This window comes from Pogona vitticeps, chromosome 3 (assembly GCF_051106095.1).
Source record: "Pogona vitticeps strain Pit_001003342236 chromosome 3, PviZW2.1, whole genome shotgun sequence".
Taxonomy (NCBI): Eukaryota; Metazoa; Chordata; class Lepidosauria; order Squamata; family Agamidae; genus Pogona; species Pogona vitticeps.
In genome coordinates this window covers 71,262,823-71,287,082 of record NC_135785.1, presented here as the reverse complement: position 1 = coordinate 71,287,082, position 24,260 = coordinate 71,262,823, and the positions used below count along the sequence as shown (strand labels likewise).

At 40.3% G+C, this 24,260-nt stretch overlaps 1 protein-coding gene across 1 annotated transcript in view; it reads left to right on the top strand.

Moving 5' to 3' along the window:
• The window catches only part of CPXM2 (carboxypeptidase X, M14 family member 2), a 119,433-nt gene that overhangs the window by 15,707 nt on the left and 79,466 nt on the right, over positions 1–24,260 (top strand). Inside the window, exon 3 of the mRNA XM_072995429.2 lies at positions 17,081–17,190. Within this exon, the coding sequence (XP_072851530.2) occupies positions 17,081–17,190 (110 nt within the window). The remainder of the gene's footprint in view (positions 1–17,080; positions 17,191–24,260) is intronic.

Below are 24,260 nucleotides of genomic sequence, written 5' to 3'. Positions count from 1 at the left end.
AAGTATTGCCACTTAATATAACCATTAAGATTATTTGAAAAAAGAAAGCAAACATGTTGATCCATTTGAACAAAACAAAATCAATGGGAGGGCAAAACTTTTATTTAACATCAAATATGAGTTTACAACATTTGTTAGCTGAAGTTCTCCAGACAAACGACAGGAATGTTTTTGGCAGCATTGATGCAGATGCATAAGTAGCTGCAGTCTTCATGTTCACAAAGAAGGGCAGTCTTGCCTTCTTCTCAGTCTTATTTTTTTGTTTTGCTTTTGCTAGAGATCATGTGATACCTGCATAACCTGCAGACCCAAGCCACTACTCCCCATCTTGGGAATGAATTTAATTGCAGTTCTCTAAGGCTTAAAATGCCTACCCAACTTTCTGGTCTTCCACCCTTTCCATCCCTCTCTCTAATGTTTACCATCTGATGAAGAGTTTTAGAGAATCTGAAGGCTTACATATTGTATAGATTTATATTTGATCATAATAAAAGTACTGCCTGGAGGAAGAATCTTTCAAGTATCACAAAACGCCTGTTTTCTAGTGCTGCTTCATTAGCGGAATTGGACAACATTTATTCAGTTAGTTGTTTGTCATTTGTCTATCCTGTTTTTCAACCAGTGAGTTTAAAGCAGTGGTTCTTAACCTTGGGTTGCTCAGGTGTTTTTGAACTGCAACTCCCAGAAACCCCAGCCAGCACAGCTGGTGGTGAAGGCTTCTGGGAGTTGCAGTCCAAAAACACCTGAATAACCCAAGGTTAAGAACCACTGGTTTAAAGCAGTGGTTCTTAACCTTTGTTACTCGGATGCTTTTGAACTGCAACTCCCAGAAACCCCAGTCAGGACAGCTGGTGGTGAAGGCTTCTGGGAGTTGCAGTCCAAAACTCCTGAGTAACCCAAGGTTAAGAACCAGTGGTTTAAAGCACCATACATGGCTGTTCCCTTCCCTGTTTTCCCCTCAAAACACCCTGTGAGGTAGATCAAGCTGAGAGAGAGAGAGCTCCAGAGTCATTCTGTGAATTTCATGACACATTGTGGACTTGAACCCAGATTTCCCAAGTCCCAGTCTTAATAATCCAGTCCAAGTTCTACATCACACTAGATTGTCTATGCTGTGGAGAAAATAGGCACCACTGTTACATGAGTGAAAAGAATCTTATAGGAAAGTAGGCTTTGGGGAATATATATATATATATATATGGGGAATATATAAAAAGATGTTAAAAATACAACACAGGAAAATGAACTTTCTGTTATCGTGGGCCCTGTGCAGTAGCATAAGAGTGGAGAAGCCATTGCTTTATGATGAAGAAAATAAAATGGAATGAGGTGAACTGGAAGCATAACATTTTCATCTGGAATCATGTTTGCCCAAAACCTCTTAAAAAGCTTCTAAGCTTGCTCTAAACCAGTGGTTCTTAACCTTTGTTACTCAGATGTTTTTGAACTGTAACTGCCAGAAACCCCAGCCAGCACAGTTGGTGGTGAAGGCTTCTGGGAGTTGCAGTCCAAAACTCTTGAGTAACCCAAGGTTAAGAACCAGTGCTCTGAACTAAGACTGGAGGTTTCAGTTCAGACTATTCATTACATGTCAAATAGAATCAAAAGGCATCTTGTTAAAGTGAGCATTTATTGTAGAACTGGAAAAATCAAAACCATGGATGACTGGAGTTCTTCGTGCCCCCCCCTTTGTCTTTTTAAAGTAATCAGCCTGATATGTTGCATCCTGGCTGGCACAGTTAATGCTCTGTATCATGACCCCATATTTCACCTTCCAGGGAGTTGCAAGGCCTTCTGCTCTGACATACAAAAGCTTCCTAGAAATGGTAAATGGTAAAATTTCTTTGCAGACACTCATTTATTTATGAGTCTGGGGCAGGGGGAAATGTAGTCTGCATTGAGAAAAAGAAGCCATTTGAAAGCTATTTTTGGCATCTGAATATGGCCGACCAATATGGCCGACCAATATTGGAAGAATGTCCTAATGACCTTCTGGAGTCTTGACATACCTTTGGGCTCAGTACCAATAAACTATTTGAGACAGAGAGGTAGTTGGGATATCTGAGAACTGAAGAAAATCTAATCTTATCAGTTGTAGTTTTCGAAGTTGTAGCCATGGTAGTCTGTGTAAGCATTTCAACAAGAAACAGAGAACGAAAACAAACGAAAAACACATTGTGGCACCTTAAAAACTAACTTCTATATTTTAATGCAAGCTTTCATGGCACATGCCCATTTTATCAGCCATAATATAGAGACTAACAGTTTTCTGTCTGTATTCTCACTCTTACATTTTATGTAATTCTACAAAAGCTTACAGTAAAATATAGCAGTTAGTCTTTTCTTCTTCTTCTTTTGCTTTGTTTGGTGTTTCTTGTTGAAATGTTTATCAGATTCAATTACAATTGAAGCAATAGTTCAAACATTTACTTTTATTGACTGGATGGAGGGGAGAAAATAATGAAACCTATGGAGCTACAGCTTCCCCTCACTATATGTTGACTTCATCTTAATGCTTCAAGGTGATCAGGAATGTTTTTCTGCTATGTTAGTAGCCCCCACATCTGGGATGTCTTGAGTGAAAAATGAGCTCAGTTGAATGCAGCTGTGCATAGGATTTAATCCTTGAAAATCTTGCCATATTAACATTTTGTTCTGAATTATTATTAACACATACACGCCTCCTCCTGTTCTCCATACCTGATGAGATTTCTTTTGCTAAGCAGGTTGAGAAAAAAAATGCAGGGAAGCAAAGAGACTGGAGTTGCCTGATTTTAAAGTAACAGATCCTGAAAAAGATTTATCAAGTATTGCACCTACTAAGACAGATGTTTCCTCTCTTAAGGAACAGTATGAATACTAACTTTTTCCTTATTCTTTCAAAATATACAGTATATATATTTGAAAGACTTTTTACCCAGGCCTTTACAAACCTCACCCCTTTGCAATATGAAATTTGTACTGAGATTCTGCAAGTTTATCCCTTGGTTTGCCAAATGGGTTTTTGTTTTTATATGCCTAATTTTTTTAAAAAAAATGTTGTTTTGTACATTTTTGTTATTTCCTGGAAGCACCCTGGAGTAGTGACTTGCCCATTAAATGATTGGGGTAAAGGTATAAACAATAAAATGAACAAACAAACAAATCAATATTTATCGAATCAGCAAAAGCTGGTAAAAGCTATTCTGTCCCATGAATGATGCCTTGTCCCCTTCAAATTTCCTTAAACACTTTTTCCTTCAAATGACAAACAGGGCAGTCTATCCTCATTTAGGACTGTCTGAACACCACAATATTGGACCAAGGAAAGCTCCATCTTACCTGCACTGAATCTCTCTCTCATCCAGTCCAGTGCTATGACCAGCCACTGATTAAACATACCCATCTGGGACCAATGGAAAGGAAATAGATGTTCTTATCCTTGAAATATTGGTGATACTGGCTAGTATCCAGCATGGAATGTCTCCTGACAGAATCATAGAAAAATGAAGTTGGAAGGGGCCTACAAGGCCATCAAGTCCAGCCCCCTGATCAGTGCAGGAATACAATCAAAGCTTATCTGCTAGGTGATTATCTAAATTTTTCTTGAATGCTTCCAGTGTTGGACCACTCCCCAACTCCTGAGGTAACTGGTTCCACTGTCATACTGCTCTAACAGTTAGGAAGTTTTTCCTGATATTCAATCAAAATCTGGCTTCCTTTAACTTGAGCCCATTGTTGCGTGTCTTGCAGTCTAGGATGATCGAGAACGGATCTTGCCCCTCCTCTGTATGACAACCTTTCAAAAATTTGAAAAGTACTATCCTATCACCCCTCAGCCTTCTTAAGGCTAAACATGCCCAGTTCTTTTAGCCTTTCCTCATAAGGCTTGGTTTCCAGCCCCCTGATCATCCTTGTCGCTTTCCTCTGAACTTGTTCCAATTTGTTAGCATCCTTCTTGAAGTGTGGTGTCCAGAACTGGACACAATACTCAAGGTGAGGCATAACCAGTGCTGAATAGAGGGGGACTAGCACCTCACTATTTGGAAACTATACTTCCATTAATGCAGCCTAAAATAGTATTAGCCTTTTTTGTAGCCACATCACACTGTTGGCTCATATTTAGCTTGTGATTCACAACAATTTCAAGATCCTTTTCACTTGTAGTTTTGCTGAGCCAGGTATCCCCCATCTTATAACTGTGCAATTGTTTTCTTTTTCCACAGTGCAGTACTTTGCACCTATCCCTGTTGAATTTCATTCTGTTGCTTTTGGCCCAGTGCTCCATCCTATCAAGGTCATTTTTAATTTTGTTTCTGTTTTCTAGGGTATTAGCTATTCCGCCCAATTTGGTATCATCTGCAAAGCATTCCCTGCACTCCCTCATCCACGTTATTAATAAAAATACTGAGTACTGGGCCCAGGACTGAGCCTTGGGGTACCCCACTAGTTACTTCCTCCCAGTTAGAGAAGGATCATCACCCTCTGAGCACGATTCTGTAGCCAATTGTGTGTCCACCTGATATTAATCTGTCCAGCCCACACCTAGTTAGTTTGCTAATTAGAATATCATGGGGCACTTTGTCAAAAGCTTTGCTGAAGTCAAGATATACTATGTCTACAGCATTCCCTCTGTCTATCAGGGAGGTGACCTGATCAAAAAAATGAGATCAAATTAATGATGATACAACAAATGTCAGCAGTTTGAGGAGTTGGAGTTTTCTCACTGCAGCTGTTCTGTGTACCACCGAATCTGCTTTGGAAGGCTGGGAAACTAATGTTCAATTCCCTCTAAAGAGTGCTGTGGTGAAAATGGGAAATAAGTTTCATTGTAACACCAGTGCAATGTTAGATTTAAACTACTGAACACTAAATCTTACTTAGTAGTTTCATGTAAATTCTGAGCAGTGATGGGCACAAGACTGACCCTTGGAAATACCAAGAAATCAAGGAGAGGTCTCTCAGGAGCACCTTCTGAAAATACTTATTTAGCTGAGTAAAAGTACCATAATGTTAACCCACATATTCCCAATTCAGGCAGCTGGTTCAAGTGGGTGTTTCGCTGCTATAAAATTGTTGAGAGACCTAGAGAATTAACTGGGTTAAAATTGTAACCATATAATAAGTAAGAAACGGATCAGTACCTGACCAAATGTGGTTACCTAATTTGAGTTATATTTGAGCAATAGTGTGTGAGTTTTATTTGATTTATTTATTTATTTAAAATAATTTTTGCTCACCTTTCTCCTTAAAAGGAACCGAGGTGGCTTACATCATTAACAGAAAATACAAAGGCAAGAATAGGCGATACCTTTATAGACTACTAAAAAACCACAAGATTTTGTGGACAAAAACCACTTCAGCAGGCATGTACCAGTGTGAAGACCTTAACATTTAAAAGTTCATGGCAAGATGGGTTGTGGCAGGCAGATATTTCTTAGATGTAAATCAGGAAAGATGCAGGCATCATTAGAGTCATTGTCTTAAAGTTACAACTGGGGCATCTGGATATTACGCCCTGGTTTTTCAAGGCACCACCGTCCATGCGCACACACCCCTTCCCATTTGGCCTTTCTTTGAAATGGACATGTCTCTGCTTGGCCAGGGAGAAAGGAGGTGACTCAGAAAACCCGAGTCCTCCATCTGGGAACTGGGGTGATAATTTAATAAACTCACCAGGTTTAGCCAACTGGGGTCAGATTAAAGTCAAAATAATATTACCTAGTGGTTGCAGTCCTGCTCTGCTGATATTGAGAGTCTGTATCTTCTTGTTAGTACTGGGGTGGTGGTGGTTCATTTCATTAAAAAACAATATTAAGGCTAACAACAGTAAGTATACACAAATACTAAAAAGGATTTTTTAAAAAGAGTTATTTCCATTTTGGCTTTCCAGTCGCTAATGAATAGCAGAACATACAGTATTTTGGCTGTGCTGTCTGGAAATATATGAGCCAACATCTTAGAGCTGGCATATCTGTTGACTGGGGCATAAAAACCTACTTGTAGACATCTCGGTTCATATACTTGTGTAAAAAAAAAACATGCTTTTAAAAATTACACTAGAGTATTCTATGGAAAATGAGAATGAAATTTTCCTAACTGTGTTTGGCAATCAAGATTTATTAAATCAGCCTGATGCGAAACATTTTGCTGGCAGAAATCAAATGTAAACCCTGTGGAGAAAGAGAAATGCTGTTCTTTTGATTAACTGGAATATTAGATACATTTTTAAAACAATTTCCCTTTCCCTTTATTTCTCTCCCTCCTTGCCTAACTTTTTGTTTCTGTTTATCTCTATATGTTTGTTTCTGTTTATGCTTATATGCGTGATACTCAGTGAGGTGTAGTGCAGAATCCCCACTCAGCCATGAAAACTCACTGGGGGTGTGGAACTGGTAAATCTACTCCTTAAAATATCTCATTGACCTTGAAAGCCCTGTTAGGGTCTATCAGTGAATTCTGACTTGACAGCACATAACAACACAAATACAGTGGTGCCTTGCTAGACAGTTACCCCGCATGACAGTGTTTTTTGCTAGACATTGGCTTTTTGCAATCACTATAGCTATTCGCAAGACAGTGATTCCTATGGGGGAATTTTGCTGGACAATGTTTGGTCCCTGCTTCGCAAACTAATTTACGCTAGACGATTTTGACAGCTCCCTCCGCACTCGCAAAATGGGTGTTTTCGGGACCTAAGCTTCGCAAGACAGCTGTTTAAACAGCTGATCGGCAGTTCGCAAAGTGGCTTTCCTATGGCCGATCTTCACTAGACAACGACGATTCTTTCCCATTGGAACGCATTAAACAGGTTTCAATGCATTCCAATAGGGAAATGCTTTTTGCTAGACGATGATTTCGCTAAACAGCTATTTCAGTGGAACGGATTATCATCGTCTAGCGAGGCACCACTGTACACATTCTTTAATCAGCTGCTGTTTATTTCAATTCAAGAGAATCACAACTTGTAAATATTGTACAAATTATTAAGTGATTAAAAAAACTCAGATAGCTAGTACAAAGGTAAGGAAAAGTTTTCTTATGGAGGGCCATTGATTCATGAGTAAAGTCAACCAATGATGGACATACTCAGAGCAAAAAGTGAGCAAAGCTACTGCCAAAATCTCTTCCAAATTCTTCAGTATCAAATATCATCCTTTCTTTTTTTCCCCTGCTCCCTATCTATCACCCATATTTCATTGCCATACACACTTTCTATCCCTTCCCTCATAAAATCAAGCCAATGGCGGAAGGAAAAGATGCTAAGAGCTGTGAAAATCCATGGGTTGCAGATGCCCTAAAGGTGGGTTCTGTCTTTCATTGAAGCTGGGGACTCCCTAGTTTCTCCACTTTTTCTCGCACATTTCTAAACATTTTTCCCATCAAATCTACATTTTTTACATAAACCTTGTACAACGTAGGGCCTGAACTGCAATTTGTGGAGAAATGCAAAATCTCAGGGATAATTTTGTTGTGATGCGTACATTAGTCTGGTGCAGAACAGGTTGGTTTGCCATATATAGGGCACCAAAGAACATTTCTGAGCATCCTTTCTCTGACCAGTGGCGCTGTTCTGCCAGATAAGCACATTCCCCTGCTTCACCTATAACCTAAATGTTCTGTCATGGTTCCATTCCTGATCTATTAAGGTAAAGGTAAAGGTTCCCCTTGACAATGTTTGTCCAGTCGTGTTCGACTCTAGGGGGTGGTGCTCATCCCCGTTTCCAAGCCATAGAGCCAGCGTTTTGTCCGAAGACAATCTTCCGTGGTCACATGGCCAGTGCGACTTAGACACGGAACGCTGTTACCTTCCCACCGAGGTGGTCCCTATTTATCTACTCACATTTACATGCTTTCAAACCGCTAGGTTGGCGGGAGCTGGGACAAGCAACAGGCGCTCACTCCGTCGTGTGGATTCGATCTTACGACTGCTTGGTCTTCTGACCCTGCAGCACAGGCTTCTGCGGTTTAGCCCGCAGCGCCACCACGTCCCTTTCCTGATCTATTAGGTTACATTAAGTAAGCCTCCCTGTTTCCCTTGTCCAGAGTGACATGGTAATAACTAGAGATAGGGGTATTCGGATCCATGCAGCTGGACTTAATGAGGGTCTCCACTCACACTTCTGACGGCGACCTCACTCATCCTTCCAATCACTTCTGGGGCTCCACTCTCTTCCTCCTCGGCTGCGTGGAGTGGGTAGCCGACTGGGAAGAGAGTGGTGCTCCGGAAGTGATTGAAAGGATGAGCACCAGACACCACCAGACACATAAGTGGACAGTCTGGCTCCAGGGGCTGGACTCTCATTAAGTCAAGCTGTGCAAGGATATTTGTATTCGTATACGAATACAAACACCCCCATCTCTAGTAATACATAACCTTTGTGACAGAAAGCTGATGCTAGCATATTGTTGTTAGGAGGATATAGTTAGGAAGAAAGGAAGATTTATGTGTGTGACTGTTCAAAAGTGGTGTATTCAATATATACTACACATCCATCTTGCTTCTTTCATGGGGAATGCCTAGAGTAGTGGTTACCATCCTTGGGTACCCAAACATTCTTGGACTACAGCTCCCAGAAATCCTGGCCAGCACAGCTAGTGGTGAAGGCTTCAGGGAGCTTTAGTCCAAGAGCATCTGGGAACCCAAGACTGGGAATCACTGGCCTAGAGCAAAACAGAAATGTGATGAAAGTGAATGATAACCAGTGGAAACTGACACATCCAGACAGTACAAGTAGGCAGCTGTGGCGTTTGAAGTGTATCCCTCCCATTATTCACCTCATTTCGTTGCACCCACTTGTGAATGCAATGACAAATAAATTTCTTATGTCTTATGTTTTATTCCATGAAGTGATGGTGGGATTTGTTAGTTGAGAGTTTCTGGAGGGCTACAGTTGCCCATCCCTAGTGGACATCATAGACATAATTCCTTTTTAATAGATATACCTTACATTTTGCTGCAGTTTTCTTAGATCTGAGTCAGCATCCTTCCCTAACCATTGCTAGAACTTCTTTTGTCAGAAATATTTTGATGAGAAGATCTGGGACTTCCATGATGTACAAAGAATCAAATGAAGTTTGCATGCTTGTTGATTTACAAGTACATTTTGTGAGGAGATTAAAGGTTATAATGGTGGAAAGAGTTTTACAACTAGGGGCTGAACTCTTACTGTATCTGTCTAATACACATGCATGCACGTGCGTGCACACACAAAACCTGTTTCAGAGTGTTAGCGGACCTTCCAGAGGAGGAGAAATTTTTGTAGAGAGTAGTGGGAGGGAAATCCTGCTGTGTAAACAGAAGTTTGCTTGTGCCATACTGGATGTCATCCAGATTATTCACGAAATGTTTCCATATATTGAGTTCCCACTTTATTAGCATCATAAAATTATATTGTTCAGATGAGATATAGTAGCAGTAGCCATTTCAAAAATACCACTTTCCACTTTAGCTTTTTGTATGTTATCTAAAGCTTAACTGAACCTCCGGAATCTGGAAACTTGGACAGGAAATCTCATGAGAACAGATTAACTGGAAATTCCTCCTTTCAGCTCTGCCAAAATGACAGAAGCTCAGCATAAATGTGCTTCATCTACATCTTCTTTATAAAAAGAAGTTTGGCACCTACATGGACAGCTGGAACCCAGAAGAGCAAAGGAGCATTAAACTAATTGGAAGGCTGATGAACAAATAGTCAAGTTTTTGTAAATATCCAAACTGTTTGGCTTGACAATTCCATGTTTGTAGTAGAATAATGACACTGATAATTATCTCACTGTTCTTTTGACATCAATACAAAGGGATAATGCAGATGGGAAGGGGGGGAAAATCTCTTCCTTCTGTAATGATATATTCCACAAATGCTTTCAACAAATGTTAAGTGGTAAGTTCTGTCACTGTGAGCTGAATATGATGCAGCTGTGTTCAGGAAGGAGAGAATGCCCTTCAGCTCTTAAAGCTAAGAGGAGGAAAGCGTGGCTGCTCATACCCGTTTACCCCAAATTTCGATTCTAATGTTCAAACTTATATTTCTGGTTCCCCACCACCACCGTATATCTCAGCTTGCATGCTCCATCATTGTTTGAAACTTACCCTGGCCAAGTCTGAGTTGCTCACTCTTCAGATCCAAAATTCTTCTTTACACACATTTTGTATAACTATTGATGATGTTACTATCCATGTTATAGAGCCTGCAGGCGGTCTTGGTTTTAGTTTTGATTCATCCCCATGTCTCTTTCTCTCTTTGTTTCCTCATATTCAGGCTATTGTTAGGGCTTGTCATTGTTCTGTTTATAACATTGCTGGAATTCATCCTTTGCTTTCTGTTATTTCTACTAAGACTTTAATTCATGCCTTAGTTATTTCTTGTTTAGACTATTATGATCTGTTCTTGACTGATATTCTGCAAACATGTTTCTGTTTAAAACTCAAATGTAAAGATCTTTTCTCCTTGTTTTGGCTTCATGTTCAGCTCATGTTATTTCCCTTTTTGAAGTTTTTTTAAAACTAGTCTCCTATCAATTCCAGGATTCAACAGAAGTTTCTACTGACTTCTAAATTTTCCCATAGTCTGTCTACTCTCTATTGTTTGGCCCTGGTTTCTGACTATAGATGCAATTGTTCTTTCCATTCTTCTAGTTCTGTGCTTCTTACTGTGTTCTTTCCTTGACTACTGCTCCATAAGCTTGGAACCATGTTTGGTCCACACCTCACTTAGTGGCCAGAAACCTTTTGGATGATTACACTGAGGTTAGAGCAATAGTGTAAAATGTAGTAGCAAATTGCTTCTAGTTAATGCCAGTATTCCTCATCACATACATACCAGTTATGTGAGTTAGCATGCATTGTGTATGCACTAGTTGCACTAGTACCAAGGCAGAAGTGCTATCCCCAAAGCACTTCCCAGGGCACATAAGGTGTGTACTACATATTTCTTTCTAATCATTTATGTGTGCCACATAGGGTTGCAAACCTTCAGATTGAGACTAGATAGTTCTTTCTCTAAGTCTCAAACTTACTGGTTTGGGAGTTCATTGTGACATATTGGTCATCACTAGACATGGGCATAAAACCAACCACAAACCAAAAAACCTACGAACCAGGCAGGATTATGCTTTGGTTTGTGGGCGGTTTGGAGAACCATGCTTTAACAAATCAAAATGAAACACTAAACGTTTTCATTCTTTCAGCTACACAGAAAGCCCCTCTTCATTTAGATATGGGTCTGAACTGAACAAACCATGAAATGTGCTTTTTTAATTGGTGTGTTCCATGGACACTGACAAACCACAAACCATCATGAACTGCTGCTATGCTGGTTCATACTCATCTCTGCTTATCACCCATATGTTTTTAATAGGCCTAGATTCTACCACCTTTGGTTGAGAAAACAGTGTCCCTTTCTTTTTTAGCAGTGCACATGGTCCCCACTCAGTGTTCAGACTACAGATCTCTTCCAATAGATGTTGGGAAGCAGAATCTGGGTAGCAGTATTTTGGTGGCCCTTAAATAAGTCATGGCATCTTCATATTGTCTGTCCACACCCTCAATCATTTTGCATTTGTTACTGAACACTGTGTCCAATGACATCACAAGGGCATATTGTCATTGACCTTAAAAGGGCACTGTGCTAAATCACAAGTTTTGGCTCGAACTCTCAGGCACTCTTTGTTCTCTCAGTATTTCAGATGCATGATTTTGGGGTCTCCTTCATCATTCAAACCAGAAGCTATCACTGAAACTGAATGGTGTCCCTAGCTTAAGTTACTAAGAAATCCTTGGTGGACCATGACTTACTTTCAGGGAAAAGGTAGCACTGGGTTCAAAGGAAATCCCTGATTGGGATGTGAGCTTGAAACCTGCTCTCTGCAAGGTTCAAGAAAGATAAAAATACATAGTTTAGTTTCATGTGTTTATCTAATATTGGAATTTGGGTGTTGCTTAAGAAACAGAATATTTTGGGATCATACAAGGAACTTGTTAACCTATTGTTATAAATGTGACCACATAAATATTAGAAGTTTCAGTGATAAGGGAAATTTGGAGAAGGACTATGTTATTGCATAGTCTATCTTTGTAAAGACTTTCATAAGAGCTACTCTCAGCACAAACTGCTGATATCTAGAATAACACAGAAAGGATATCATATACATCAGAGAAAAATGTAAATGTCACACATATGAATAGATTCATCCTCAAGGCAGCAGAATGTAGCTAAAATTCAGTCCCCAACTGCCGGCAGCTATAAATAAAGTAGAAGATGCCAATTCTATGAAATACGTTGTTCAGTCTCATCCAACCCCCACAAAGGCTGTCCATGGAAATGTTTAACAACAATGTTTACTGTTTGTTCTGCACAGAAAATTCTGTTGGCACATGGCAAGATTCAAATGCATTGTGATTCAGTCTTTGTAGTTCACCATTGTTTTGTGATAAAGGATTTTGGTTAGGCGTATGTAACACCTAATCTTGAGAGTCCCCTGGCCTGCAAGGAGATCAAACCTACCCATTCTGAAGGAAATCAACCCTTAGTGCTCACTGGGAGGAGAGATCCTGAAGCGGAGGCTCCAGTACTTTGGCCATCTCATGAGAAGAGAAGACTCCCTGGAAAAGACCCTGATGTTAGGAAAGTGTGAAGGCAAGGGGACCACAGAGGATGACATGGTTGGACAGTGTCATTGAAGCTTCCAACATAAATTTGGCCCAACTCTGAGAGGAAGTGGAAGACAGAAGGGCCTGGTGTGCTCTGGTCCATGGGGTCATGAAGAGTCGGACATGATTTAACGACTAAACAACAACATGTAACATTGCTTGCATTAGCACTTGATGTTCCATGTGCTGACAGTGTAAGGGGAGAGGTTTCAGTACCATAGACTAAATAGACTGGCCCCTCTGCTTGAGTTGTATCACTTCCTGCTTTCTTTCTTCTTCTTCTTCTGTCTTTTGCTCTCTCTCCACTTTATGTCCTGGGGAAAGCAGCTTGTTCCTTTTTCTCTTCTCCAAGCGTGTGAACCACACGTGGACTGCTTGGGAGTGACCAAATAAATGCTTGTTCATCTCTGATAAACTTTGACTAGTGTTTTTTGTTCTAAGCCTCTCTGTGCAGATCCTGACAGATCTAGGTGCAAACAAAAGCCTGTTTTATTTCCAGCAATTTTGCGGTGCTATTTGTACAGTCCTTCCATGTGTTTGTTGATGGAATCCAATATTGTTGGCTTCTGTGGAACATCACTCTGTGTAACACTCCCCTTTGTTATTGGTGAGATAGCAAGGTACACTTTTCAGGAGTTACTTGCTATTATAAAAAGTTAAAACCAAGGTTGTTTAAAATTCAGTGTTTCACAGATGCATCCACGTTGCAAAAACTGTGTTTTCCTCAGTAGCTATTTTTTTATTTGCTTAAAAAGAATCACCACAATTTTCAACCAAATTAAATTCCCAAAGCAAACACACACAATCAATAAAAGACACTTCTTGCCTGTGGTTATTTCTTACAATGTAAAAGGAGTGAGATGTGGAAGCAGTGAGATGGGAACCATTTACAATCAGCTAGTGGCCATGTTGGCTGTCAGATTTGTGGAGCCATAGTTTAAACGAACAGCTCCCATTTCTGGAAGAAAAGATGTAGTCATTAGCAAGATTGGTTAATCAGCCTTGCTTCTCCCCATTGCTCCCTTTGCTACTCCTTACTGGATACAGCTTCAACTCCCAGTTTACTTTAGCTGAGGCTTAACTGGTATGATACCAGTAATGCAGTGAAGATGCATACTAGCAGCCTTCTTCCACATTCTGGGACATACTGGTAATATTTAGGGGGTGGGGTGGGAAAGAGCCACAGGACTGGGCTGAATGGAATGTTTTCTTCTTACAGAGAATGCTAGCTTAGAAAATAACATTTGTCAACCACGTTTAGAGATGTTAATGCAGTAACATGGGGTTGGACTACTGAGAAACATTTCTGTCATTATTTTAGCAGCATACTGTTAAGTGCTCTTAAACTCTTTGAACAGAGAGAAATCTGGGTGGAAACATTACCATCAGTATGACGAAAAGAGAAAACAGGAAATGTGGAATCTGTCTTGAAAATCAGGGCTATGAGTGCCTGGGAAACTAGTTAAGTGCTGTAACAGCCAGCTTCTAGATTTTCAAAACAAGGAGGGATAACACCTGAAGCTTATTTTCTGAGAAAGAGGCCTTCAAGACCAGGCCTAGCCAGTTCCCTGATATCATGCTAATTGGGAAAAACCATTTCACCTGAGGGTGGGAAGAAAGCACTCTTCCTGAAGCCAGACTGATTGTTGATCCAGAAGAATCTAGAATGAGATGTTTAATATGTACTGTATTTTTTGCACCATAAGACGCACTTTTTCCCCACAAAACAGGGGGGTGGAAAGTCTGTGCGTCTTATGGAGTGAAGAAAACAGATTATATTTTCCTGTTTTCTTCTCCTAAAAAATTGGTGCGTCTTATGGAAAGGTGCGTCTTATGGAGCGAAAAATATGGTAACAATATTGTAGAGTTTTGAATTATTGGCAAACTTCTGTTTTTGCTACATAGTAAAGGAAGTACAGAGATCCACAGAGGAGAATAGAATGGGACCTGCTTATCCATGGGGTCAGTGATTCACTTATCCACACTCTGAAAATATTAGGAAAAAAAGAAAAAGAAAAACAAAACAAGAAAAACCTATTTTCACATGTAATACCAGAACCAGCCACTAGGGCCAGAGACCATGCTATGCATGTACTTATTAGTGAAGAATACATAGCATGGTCTCTAGTGTCATCTAGTGGACAATTCAAGTAATTGAATGAATCCCCAGCAGATATGGGGGTCCTACTTTAGGTACAAGCTCTCCATAGTCCACACCTTTCTCATTAACTGGCACTAAAAGTCTCTATAACTCATTCTGAGACATTTGTAGTAAAAAGAACTAAAACATTCCTTTACTAAAAAGGTTCTTTAGTTGCTTGAAATTACAGACCTCCATATACTTTCTTTACTGCACGCATACTAACAATCAACTGAACAGCTCAACAGCAAAAAACAACTGCCACAAACCAACAAATGAGAGGGATTGAACACTCAGCGGAGAGGTGAGGCTCTCATTTAATTCAAAAGCTGGCCAGAATAATTGGTTAGTGCTGAACAGATACACAAGCTCTGCCCAGAAAGGTCCCTCCCAATATACAAGGGTTCCCTCATAATAATCTACTAAACACCTGCAGATTTGAACTCCTGCCAAGAACTAATGAATAGAGATGGGAACTTCTTGCTTCATATGAAACATGGCACCACAAGTGGTGCTGAGTTCTGTCTCCCTTCCCCCAAGCTGACTGGTCCACTTACCGGGCTCTGCATGCTGCTGAGGTCCTTCTTTGATAGCAGTGTTCCAATCCAGGTAGGAGCCCAGCCAGTCATTCCCCACCTCCCCAGGCAGCCAACCCACTCATCCGCTGTGCAGGGACATTCTCTTTCCCACCTTCTCACCAGAGTGGTTGGCTGCCTGGGGAGGTGGGGAAAGGCTGGCTGGGCTCCTACCTGGATTGGAGTGCCACTGCCAAAGAAAGAAAGACCCCAGCAGCATTCAGAGCCCAGTAAGTGGACCAGCTGGCCTGGGGTGGGGGGAAGGAGATGCAACTCAGCACCACTTGTGGTGTCATGCTTTGTTCCCATTTCTACTAATAAACTGAAAGAGTTTCATATATCTCTCAATGAAATTTGTCAGTCTCTTCATTATGTTTGCTAAACCTGCTAATTTCAACAACTCTGTCCACATCTGGTAAATTATTGGCATTTCTCTGATTTTTGAGTATCACTTCAGCTTCAGGACTCAAGTCAAATAGTGCAACCTCTGAATTGATTTGTGCTGAATTGGACCATTATCTGAATGCTGATCCAAACCATATCCTATGGTCAATTAATAAAAATCTAATGCATACCTATCAGTTTTGCATGATCTGTGTTTCCATAAAATTTGGTGGTCAGTCCTATAAAGTGGAACATGGGTTTACACATGGGTTATATTCAAGCCATATGACTCAGCATCCTGTGGTGATGAAGACAGGACAGGTATGCCATGTGGGCAGAAAGAGCAGGCAGACTCCTGTTATTTTCTGTACTTGTGTGGACCAGATCAAAGAGAGGTATTGTCTGACTGGTTCTAGGGATGCTGAATTTATTTCATAGAAAATTTCATTATGTGTAATAACCTCAGGAGATGATTATTGTGGTTGTGTAAAATAATGGATAATGAAATGGGCAAAAACCTCAGATTGCATCACACCCATCCTTCATTTAAAAGCTTTTCAAACTGCATCTTTTGTGCTTCCTCCAGCATATCTATGTCTAGTGAGAGACTCAATCCCTTTGTTTGGAAAATTCTGCAATTAGAATAAATTTACTTTTAATGGATGTTGATAGAACTGGCCCACATACGGAACTAATAATGACTTTCCAACAGTTTTAAATAGATTTCCAACAGTTTTAAATAGATTTTATTGGCATAGACTGAAGACACGCAGTTTTGAATCGTTACTAACTCCTGGCAACTGACCATAGAGAAGCCAGATGTTGAGGTTACTTTGAACACAACAATGATTTTATTGGTATTTTGACAAATGATAACTTAATGGTTGGAAGCGGATGAACCAGAAACAAAGGTTTTCAACCGCCTGAAGCATTCCATTTGCAGTCTTGCTTTTCACTTCCTGACTTGGCCCAAAAGCCATGGGATGAAGGACTGCAAATGAAGGAAACGGAAATGTTTTGGCTATAATGAACATTTTCAGTTTAAGCCTACATAAATTAGGTCCACTGAAAGAGGAAGAGAATGTTTAAAGATTTGAGGTTTTAAATTAAATTCATGAATCTGGGAAGTATAGTGGCATAGTAAAATCTAATCAAAAGAAGTTAAAAAGCTATATCATACCATCTGTCATAAAATTCTGACAATGCATTTGTGTGTGTGTGTATGAGTGAGGCTGTGACCATATAAATGGTATATTCTGAGCAGATTTGTATACAGATTCAGTGGCAAATATAGTGATTCCTATACAGTATTTTGTGTGGTGGTTTTCACAGTTTAAAATTGTTTTCCAGGTTGCCCTCCCCTGGGTCTTGAAACATTAAAAATTACTGACTTTCAGCTCCATGCCTCTACAGTAAAGCGATATGGCCTTGGGGCCCACAGAGCACGGCTAAATATTCAAGTAAGTTTACATTTCTTTCTAAGTGGACTAGAGGGTACAATTGTTCTGTAATCTTACAACTTTTGACCACTGTGTCGAGAAACAATTTTTTTTTTTTTACAAAAGAAGACAACATTTTTGCATTACAGAGTTGGTTAACAGAATTTCTTTGCTTTGAATGTTCCAGTATTGATTTCTATGAGTAAAATATTTATGGAGTTCTTTAAATTAAGGAGTGTGAGAACAAATTACACATTGCCTACACTGCACAGTGTAAACTAAGTCCTTTTCTCTTGCTCACTAGTAAGTGTGAACAGTGGCAGCTCAACATCTAGAGCAACCGGGATACTCAGATTGCACCCAGCTATCCCGTTTCTGCCTGCTTCCTAGTCAGAGGCAGAACACTTCCATAAGTCTGTCCAAGTGTGAATGATTTCTTGCCTGCATCAGTTTCTCTCTCTCTCTCTCTCTCTGTATGTGTGTGTATGAGGTGGGAGGGAAGAATGCTCACTTCTGCTCATTTCTCTGCTCTCCACTGGTTACTGTACTTTCTGCTTTGCCAGTCATAATGGGTAACAGCCACCACTAAAGACATGTCCAGACAGAGGAAGTTGGAAGGGTTTGGTTCATACTTAAAATGTTCTTATCTTTAGTGTAATCTGTTTTACCTCTCATTTGAGCAATCTTTCCGTTCATACTGATGGATGTTTCTTCTCCTGAGAAGGGTCCAGACTGGTCTTTGGATCCCTCCAATTGTCCTCCTTTCAATTAATGACACTCCCCTTTGCCTCCTTCCCTTCCTTTTCCTATAGCCATCATACAGCAGGTTGCAGTGACTTTCTTTTATTTTGTTGTTTAAAAAGTGACATAGCGAAACAGCAATGCATGGTACACATAATTGTGTCAATGTATCTCATTTATCAAGAACAGTGCTGCATCAATAGAAAAATATGTGAAAAAAATTTAAAATGGTAGAGCTGATAAAAATAGAAGGGGGGGTTGTTCCCTGTCATCCGTTTCAAAGCCACTGTCCATCAAATACATCATAGAGTTGTTACCTCAGATAACACCACCCACAGCTCCATTTGTGTGTGAACTAACCATCCACACAGGCTACAGGATGGGATAATTAGAAACACTCTTAATTGTGCCCCAAAACTCTGTATCCCGAACTTTTTGCCAAAAATGAGCAAGACAGCTGTAAAAAGCGGCAGGATGGATCATTCTAAGTCAAAATATCTGTGGATGCTGTAATTTGATTTGAAGCAGACTGCACTAAAAGTGGTCCAATATATGCCCATCTGCACATACTCAAAGTGTGGGGGACCCAATATGGACTGGAACCCTTACCCTGGGGATAACAAGAGCTGTAAGCTGTTGCTTCCTGCTCTGGTTCTGATCCATTCCATGCCTGTAGTTTGCACAGGAAAAGAACAAACAGACCTCCCATTGTAGTATCTGTCTTTGCTTGTTTTGTTTTAATCTGTGCATATTTCAGATGTGCCGCTTTACCTTGCAGGGTTGTTATATGAATAAAAGGGGAGGGGGTTCTGTATGCTATTCTTGAAGGAAGACAGAATCAGAAATGTAATAACATAATAGTAAAGGTAAAGGTTCCCCTTGACAATTTTTGTCCAGTCTTGTTCGACTCTAGGGGGCGGTGCTCATCCCCGTTTCCAAGCCATTAGAGCCAGCGTTTGTCCGAAGACAATCTTCCGTGGTAACATGGCCAGTGCGACTTAGACACAGAACGCTGTTACCTTCCCACCGAGGTGGTCCCTATTGATCTACTTGCATTTGCATGCTTTCGAACCGCTAGGTTGGCGGGAGCTGGGACAAGCGACGGGTGCTCACTCCGTCGCGTGGATTCGATCTTACGACTGCTTGGTCTTCTGACCCTGGAGCACAAGCTTCTGCGGTTTGGCCCGCAGCGCCACCACGTCCCTCTGTAATAACATAATAGCTACAACTAAAAATGTAATTGTTCTTCAGTAAGGGTTAGTTCATTTTTTAATAAGCCGAGATGTCCAACCTGCTGCTCATTCCACTGTGAGAATTGCAGTCCAACTCACCTGGAGGATACCAGATCTCACCCAGGCTATGTTATTTCAATAGTCTCTGTGTTTTTTCAGCCAAAGAATTTCCTCTGCACTGGTGTGATCAGCATTTTATTCACCTCATCCCTGTGATTTTACAATTATCTTGCTTCATCCAGGAATTTTTTTCTCCTGTGACTTTTAACTTCCTTTGTTTTCCTCCTGAAAATATAATGTAATTAGTATCAGTTGCCCTGGGGTTATAGTTTAGCATTCCACACATGCATCATGGAAGCCCCAGTTGGAATCTTCCCATTAGTACAAATAAAATTAAATGAAATGATTACTTAAAGATCCCTTAACGAGAAGCAGAGTTCACAAAGAGAAGAGAAAGGTCTTCTTAAGAAGAAGTTTCGATGGAAATACTAGTAAGCCCTGTGTCACTAAGCAACAGAAGTTTCCGAGGGAGAAAGAAAATGCTCCATCTTGAAAAGCCCTCCGTTGCTTTATGCTACCATTCCTTTGTATTTCTCTGAACCAAAAGTGCCTGTTTTCAACAATTTTCAACATAAATGCTTATTTGATTCCGACACACAGGACACAAGTCAAAAAAAGAACTCTAATCCATGGTAGTGCTTAATCACTGGAATTTATCAGCTTGCCTTTTCCTGTTCAAACACTACCTACTTTTCTGATGCAACTTTATCTGTAATAGACAGATTTAGTAGAGCTGGAGTCACATTCTTCTTGCTGTATAGCAACCAGATAACCTTCTGCTAAGCCTATAATTCAGATTTGCTGTTCATATGACCCATCCTGACTGACAGTTGACAGTGACAGGGATGTTTGCCCCCATTTTCTTCACTCTTCTGGTGCTTTCCATTGAAAATATATAATATTAATAATTTGAAGCTTAACAACATTTTTTTCTAGAGTTATGCTCTATTCTTCATATTCAGATGCAGAACGCAGCCATGACATTATACAGTCAAAGAATAGCATGACATCCTCCTTCCTTCCACGTGCCACAGCCAACAGGTGGGTATAGGAAGAGATAAGAGTATAAAATAGTTGAATTATTATGGGATAGAAAAGAGATAACTTAAGAGTAGAAGGATATGGTGAAGTGAGAGAAAATAAGGTAGTTTTTTCATCATGATTGGGGGAGGCAGGATCAAGAACACACTGCAATGGCCAAAAGACATTTTTGTTAAATACAGTAAAGCTCTCCATTCCAAGGGATTGTTTTTGCTTTTTCTTAAAAACACACACACACACACACACACACACACACACACACACACACACACACACACACACACACACACACACACACACACACACACACACACACACACACACACACACACACACACACACACACACACACACACACATGTTTAGAATTTCCTGTCCTGCGGGGCTGGGTCAAGATTATGCTGGGGAGACAAGGATTAAATCTCCAGCTGCCACATACAGTAATCCAATCTGGATCCACCCCCACACACTTAGTTTTAATTCAAGAATAATCCAGAAGTCTTGTGCTATAACAAACAATATCTTTGAAGCAGAGGTTGGCAACTACAATCTTCCAACTTTTGTTGGACAACAACTCTTATAATAATTTACTGTTGGGTGAACTGACAAGGGCTGATTCTTTTTCAATCCAATGTGTTGATGTGTGTGTCTCTGTGTGTGCGAAGCTTCCTGATCCTTTTGTTGTTGTTGTTGTTTAGTCATTTAGTTGTGTCCTGATGCCCAGGATGTCGATGTTTATTCTTCCCATCTCCTGTTTGACCACCTCCAGCTTCCCAATGTTCATAGATCTTACATTCCAGGTTCCTATGCAGTATTTTTCTTTGCAGCATTGGATTTTCCTTTCACTTCCAGGCACGTCCACAGCTGAGCGTCCTTTTGGCTTTGGCCCAACCACTTCATTAGCTCTGGAGCAACTTGTACTTGTCCTTCGCTCTTCCTCGGTAGCATGTTGGATGCCTTCCGACCTGAGGGTCCCATCTTCTAGTGTCATATCTTTTAGCCTTTTGGTTCTGATCATGGGGTATTCTTGGCAAAGATACTGGAGTGGCATTTCCAATTCCTACTCCAGGTGGATTGCCTTTAGTCAGAACTCTCCACTATGACCGGTCCGTCTTGGGTGTCCCTGCACGACATAGCCCACAGCTTCTCTGAGTTACTCAAGCCCCTTCACCATAACAAGGCAGCAACCCATGAAGGGGATCCCTTTGTGCATCCTCTCTATTTCTTTTCATTCAGGGATGGGCAAAGGCCAAACACATTATCCCTGGCTGTCTCTGTGAAAAGATGTCCATGGCAAGCCCACAGACAGGGATCTCAACCAGATGCCTTTCTTACCAGGCACTGCTACTTAGGGTTTTCTCTTTGTCCCTTCTCTGAAAAACAGGAGGTGACTCTAAAGCATTACAAAAACAGCATATAGCTTGCTGGCAACTTAAGCCCTAGCAAATTAATTGCTGTCATAAACTTCCATGCACTGCGACAGCCCACTTTGTCAGATGCATGGAGGGTTATCCTGGGGCACCCACATGCATGCACCCTCCCACACAGAGGAAGGCAGTGAGAACCATTGGGAAAGACAAATTGCAAAATACAGACATCTTAAGTTCTTTGTTTCTAATTATAGTGATGATCATAGCGGAACACATGCAGTTTTGCTGAGTGCTTGAGGAAGAAAGACATCTGGCTTGATTAGCAGCTTGGTAGCACCTGGAAAAAAAGCCAGTGTCAGATCCTTTGAGGTACTAATTGGAAAGGTCTCAAATCATCTCAAATTGTCACACTTTTATGCCATCAAAGACTGTGCAGTGCTTTAAAGTTAACAGTTTCTCACACTGGCCTGGAATGTCTGTGTCAGATGAAATGGCAGAACTGTATCATTTGTCAAAGCACTGTGGTTTTGAGGACATTTTGGACACCTTGCTGAGGGACAGGCTGGTTTGTAGCCTTCATGATCAGGTATCTGTACAGAAACATTACACAAGGCATGGAAGCAGGGTGGATTTGATTTAATTTTTTTAAAAATGGTTTAAATAAAATTGTTATTTTTTAAAACATTTAAATTATGATTTAAATCGATTTGATCCTAAAAGTCATGTATTTTTATCCACTCTGCACGTAAACAACAGGGTGGTATGCTCAACCAGTAGTAGCTACCATCCATGTTACAGTTCTCCTACACAGCATTAGCTACAAAGAACTCCAAACCAACAGGAAAACACTTTTTATACATAACAAAAACTGCTTGGGTTGTGGAGGTAACATCTCAACCACCTGCACCTTCATGGGAACAGTATGTAAACCAAGGTGACCTTGTTCTAGGAAAAGGGAACACAAAATGAAGAAAACTGTATAAAAGCCACATGCATTTTGGTGAATTGTGGAGCTTCTTTTGTTACTTATACATCAACATACTTCATTACTGTATTGCATAGGATGTACATATGCAAAGACATGTAGATGGAAAGATGATGTTACATAAATGTATCTACTCATGGCTGAAAACAGTACAGTATTTACAAGCAACTTAGGTAGCTGCAACTAGTTAGCTTTTAGGTAACAGGTAATGCAATTAGAAGGTTGACCACCAAAGAATTTATGCTTTTGAATTATGGTGCTGGAGGAGACTCTTGAGAGTCCCCTGGACTGCAAAGAGAACAAACCTATCCATTCTAAAGGAAATCAACCCTGAGTGTTCACTGGAAGGACAAATCCTGAAGCTGAGGCTCCAATGCTTTGTCCATCTCATGAGAAGAGAAGACTCCCTGGAAAAGACCCTGATGTTGGGAAAGTGTGAAGGCAAGAGGAGAAGGGGATGACAGAGGATAAGATGGTTGGATAGTGTCATTGAAGCTACCAACATGAATTTGACTCAACTCTGGGAGTCAGTGGAAGACAGGAGGGCCTGGCATCACAAAGAGTTGGATACAACTTAATGACTAAACACCAACAAATGCAATTAGTAGTTACAATGCCACTTTTCATGTGTGACATGTAACACCTGCTTTCCAAAGAAGTAGCTGTGTTAGTCTATCTTGACAAACTGGGAAAATTATGGGTTGGGGAAAAGAAGTCAAAATAAAGGCAAAATATTTATTTCAGTGTGAGATTTCATGGCTCAAAATCCATTTCTTAAAATGTCTGAAACTAGTGGAACTTAGGTGATGTAAGGTTGTTTACATCAACACCAGGTCCTAAGGCTCTCTTGGGTCCCCTTTCATGATTGGGAAGTCATTGTGGGATGGGTGGAAGAGTCTTTAATTTTTGAAAATTGCTACCAGTAAAACCATCCTGCTGGTGGTGATTTTCCGAAATTCTGTTTTGCTACTGAGTTTAAGCCAATGAGTGCAAATGTTTTTGTAGATATATTGATTTATTTCAGGACCTTCTTCCTTTGTAATTGTTATTTTATGATTTACTTATTTTTAAAGTTTGTTTTGTCTGTGGCTGCCATCTTGTGCTTTTTGTGAGATATTTTTTATATTACTGTGATCTGGGTGGCGTGATTATTGTTTATTATCTTTATGTTTGTTCTTTTGTTGGAAACTGGCTGCCACTAGATGGTGAGGTATAGAAATTCAATAAATAAATAAATAAATAAACAAACAATTACTTCCAATGCTACTTTTTAACAACATTTTAAAGGCATTTCTAGAACCATTTTGAGAAGATTTTTTGAGGTTTTATGCTATTGTCTCATCAGTCCTAAGTGGCAAGAAGAGTGTTGTTTGGTTTTATCTTTTGCATTTTAATAAACATGTATAAATTGCAATGTCAGAACTGGTCACTAGGAGGGACCAGAGATTACGTTCCTATATCTTTGTGCCAACCTAGCAGTTCGAAAGCATGCAGAATGTGAGTGGATAAATAGGTACCACCTTGGTGGGAAGGTAACGGTGTTCTGCGTCTAGTCGTGCTGGCCACGTGACCACAGAAACTGTCTTCGGACAAATGCTGGCTCTGTGGCTTGGAAACGGGATGAGCACCGCCCCCTAGAGTCAGACATGACAGGACTATATG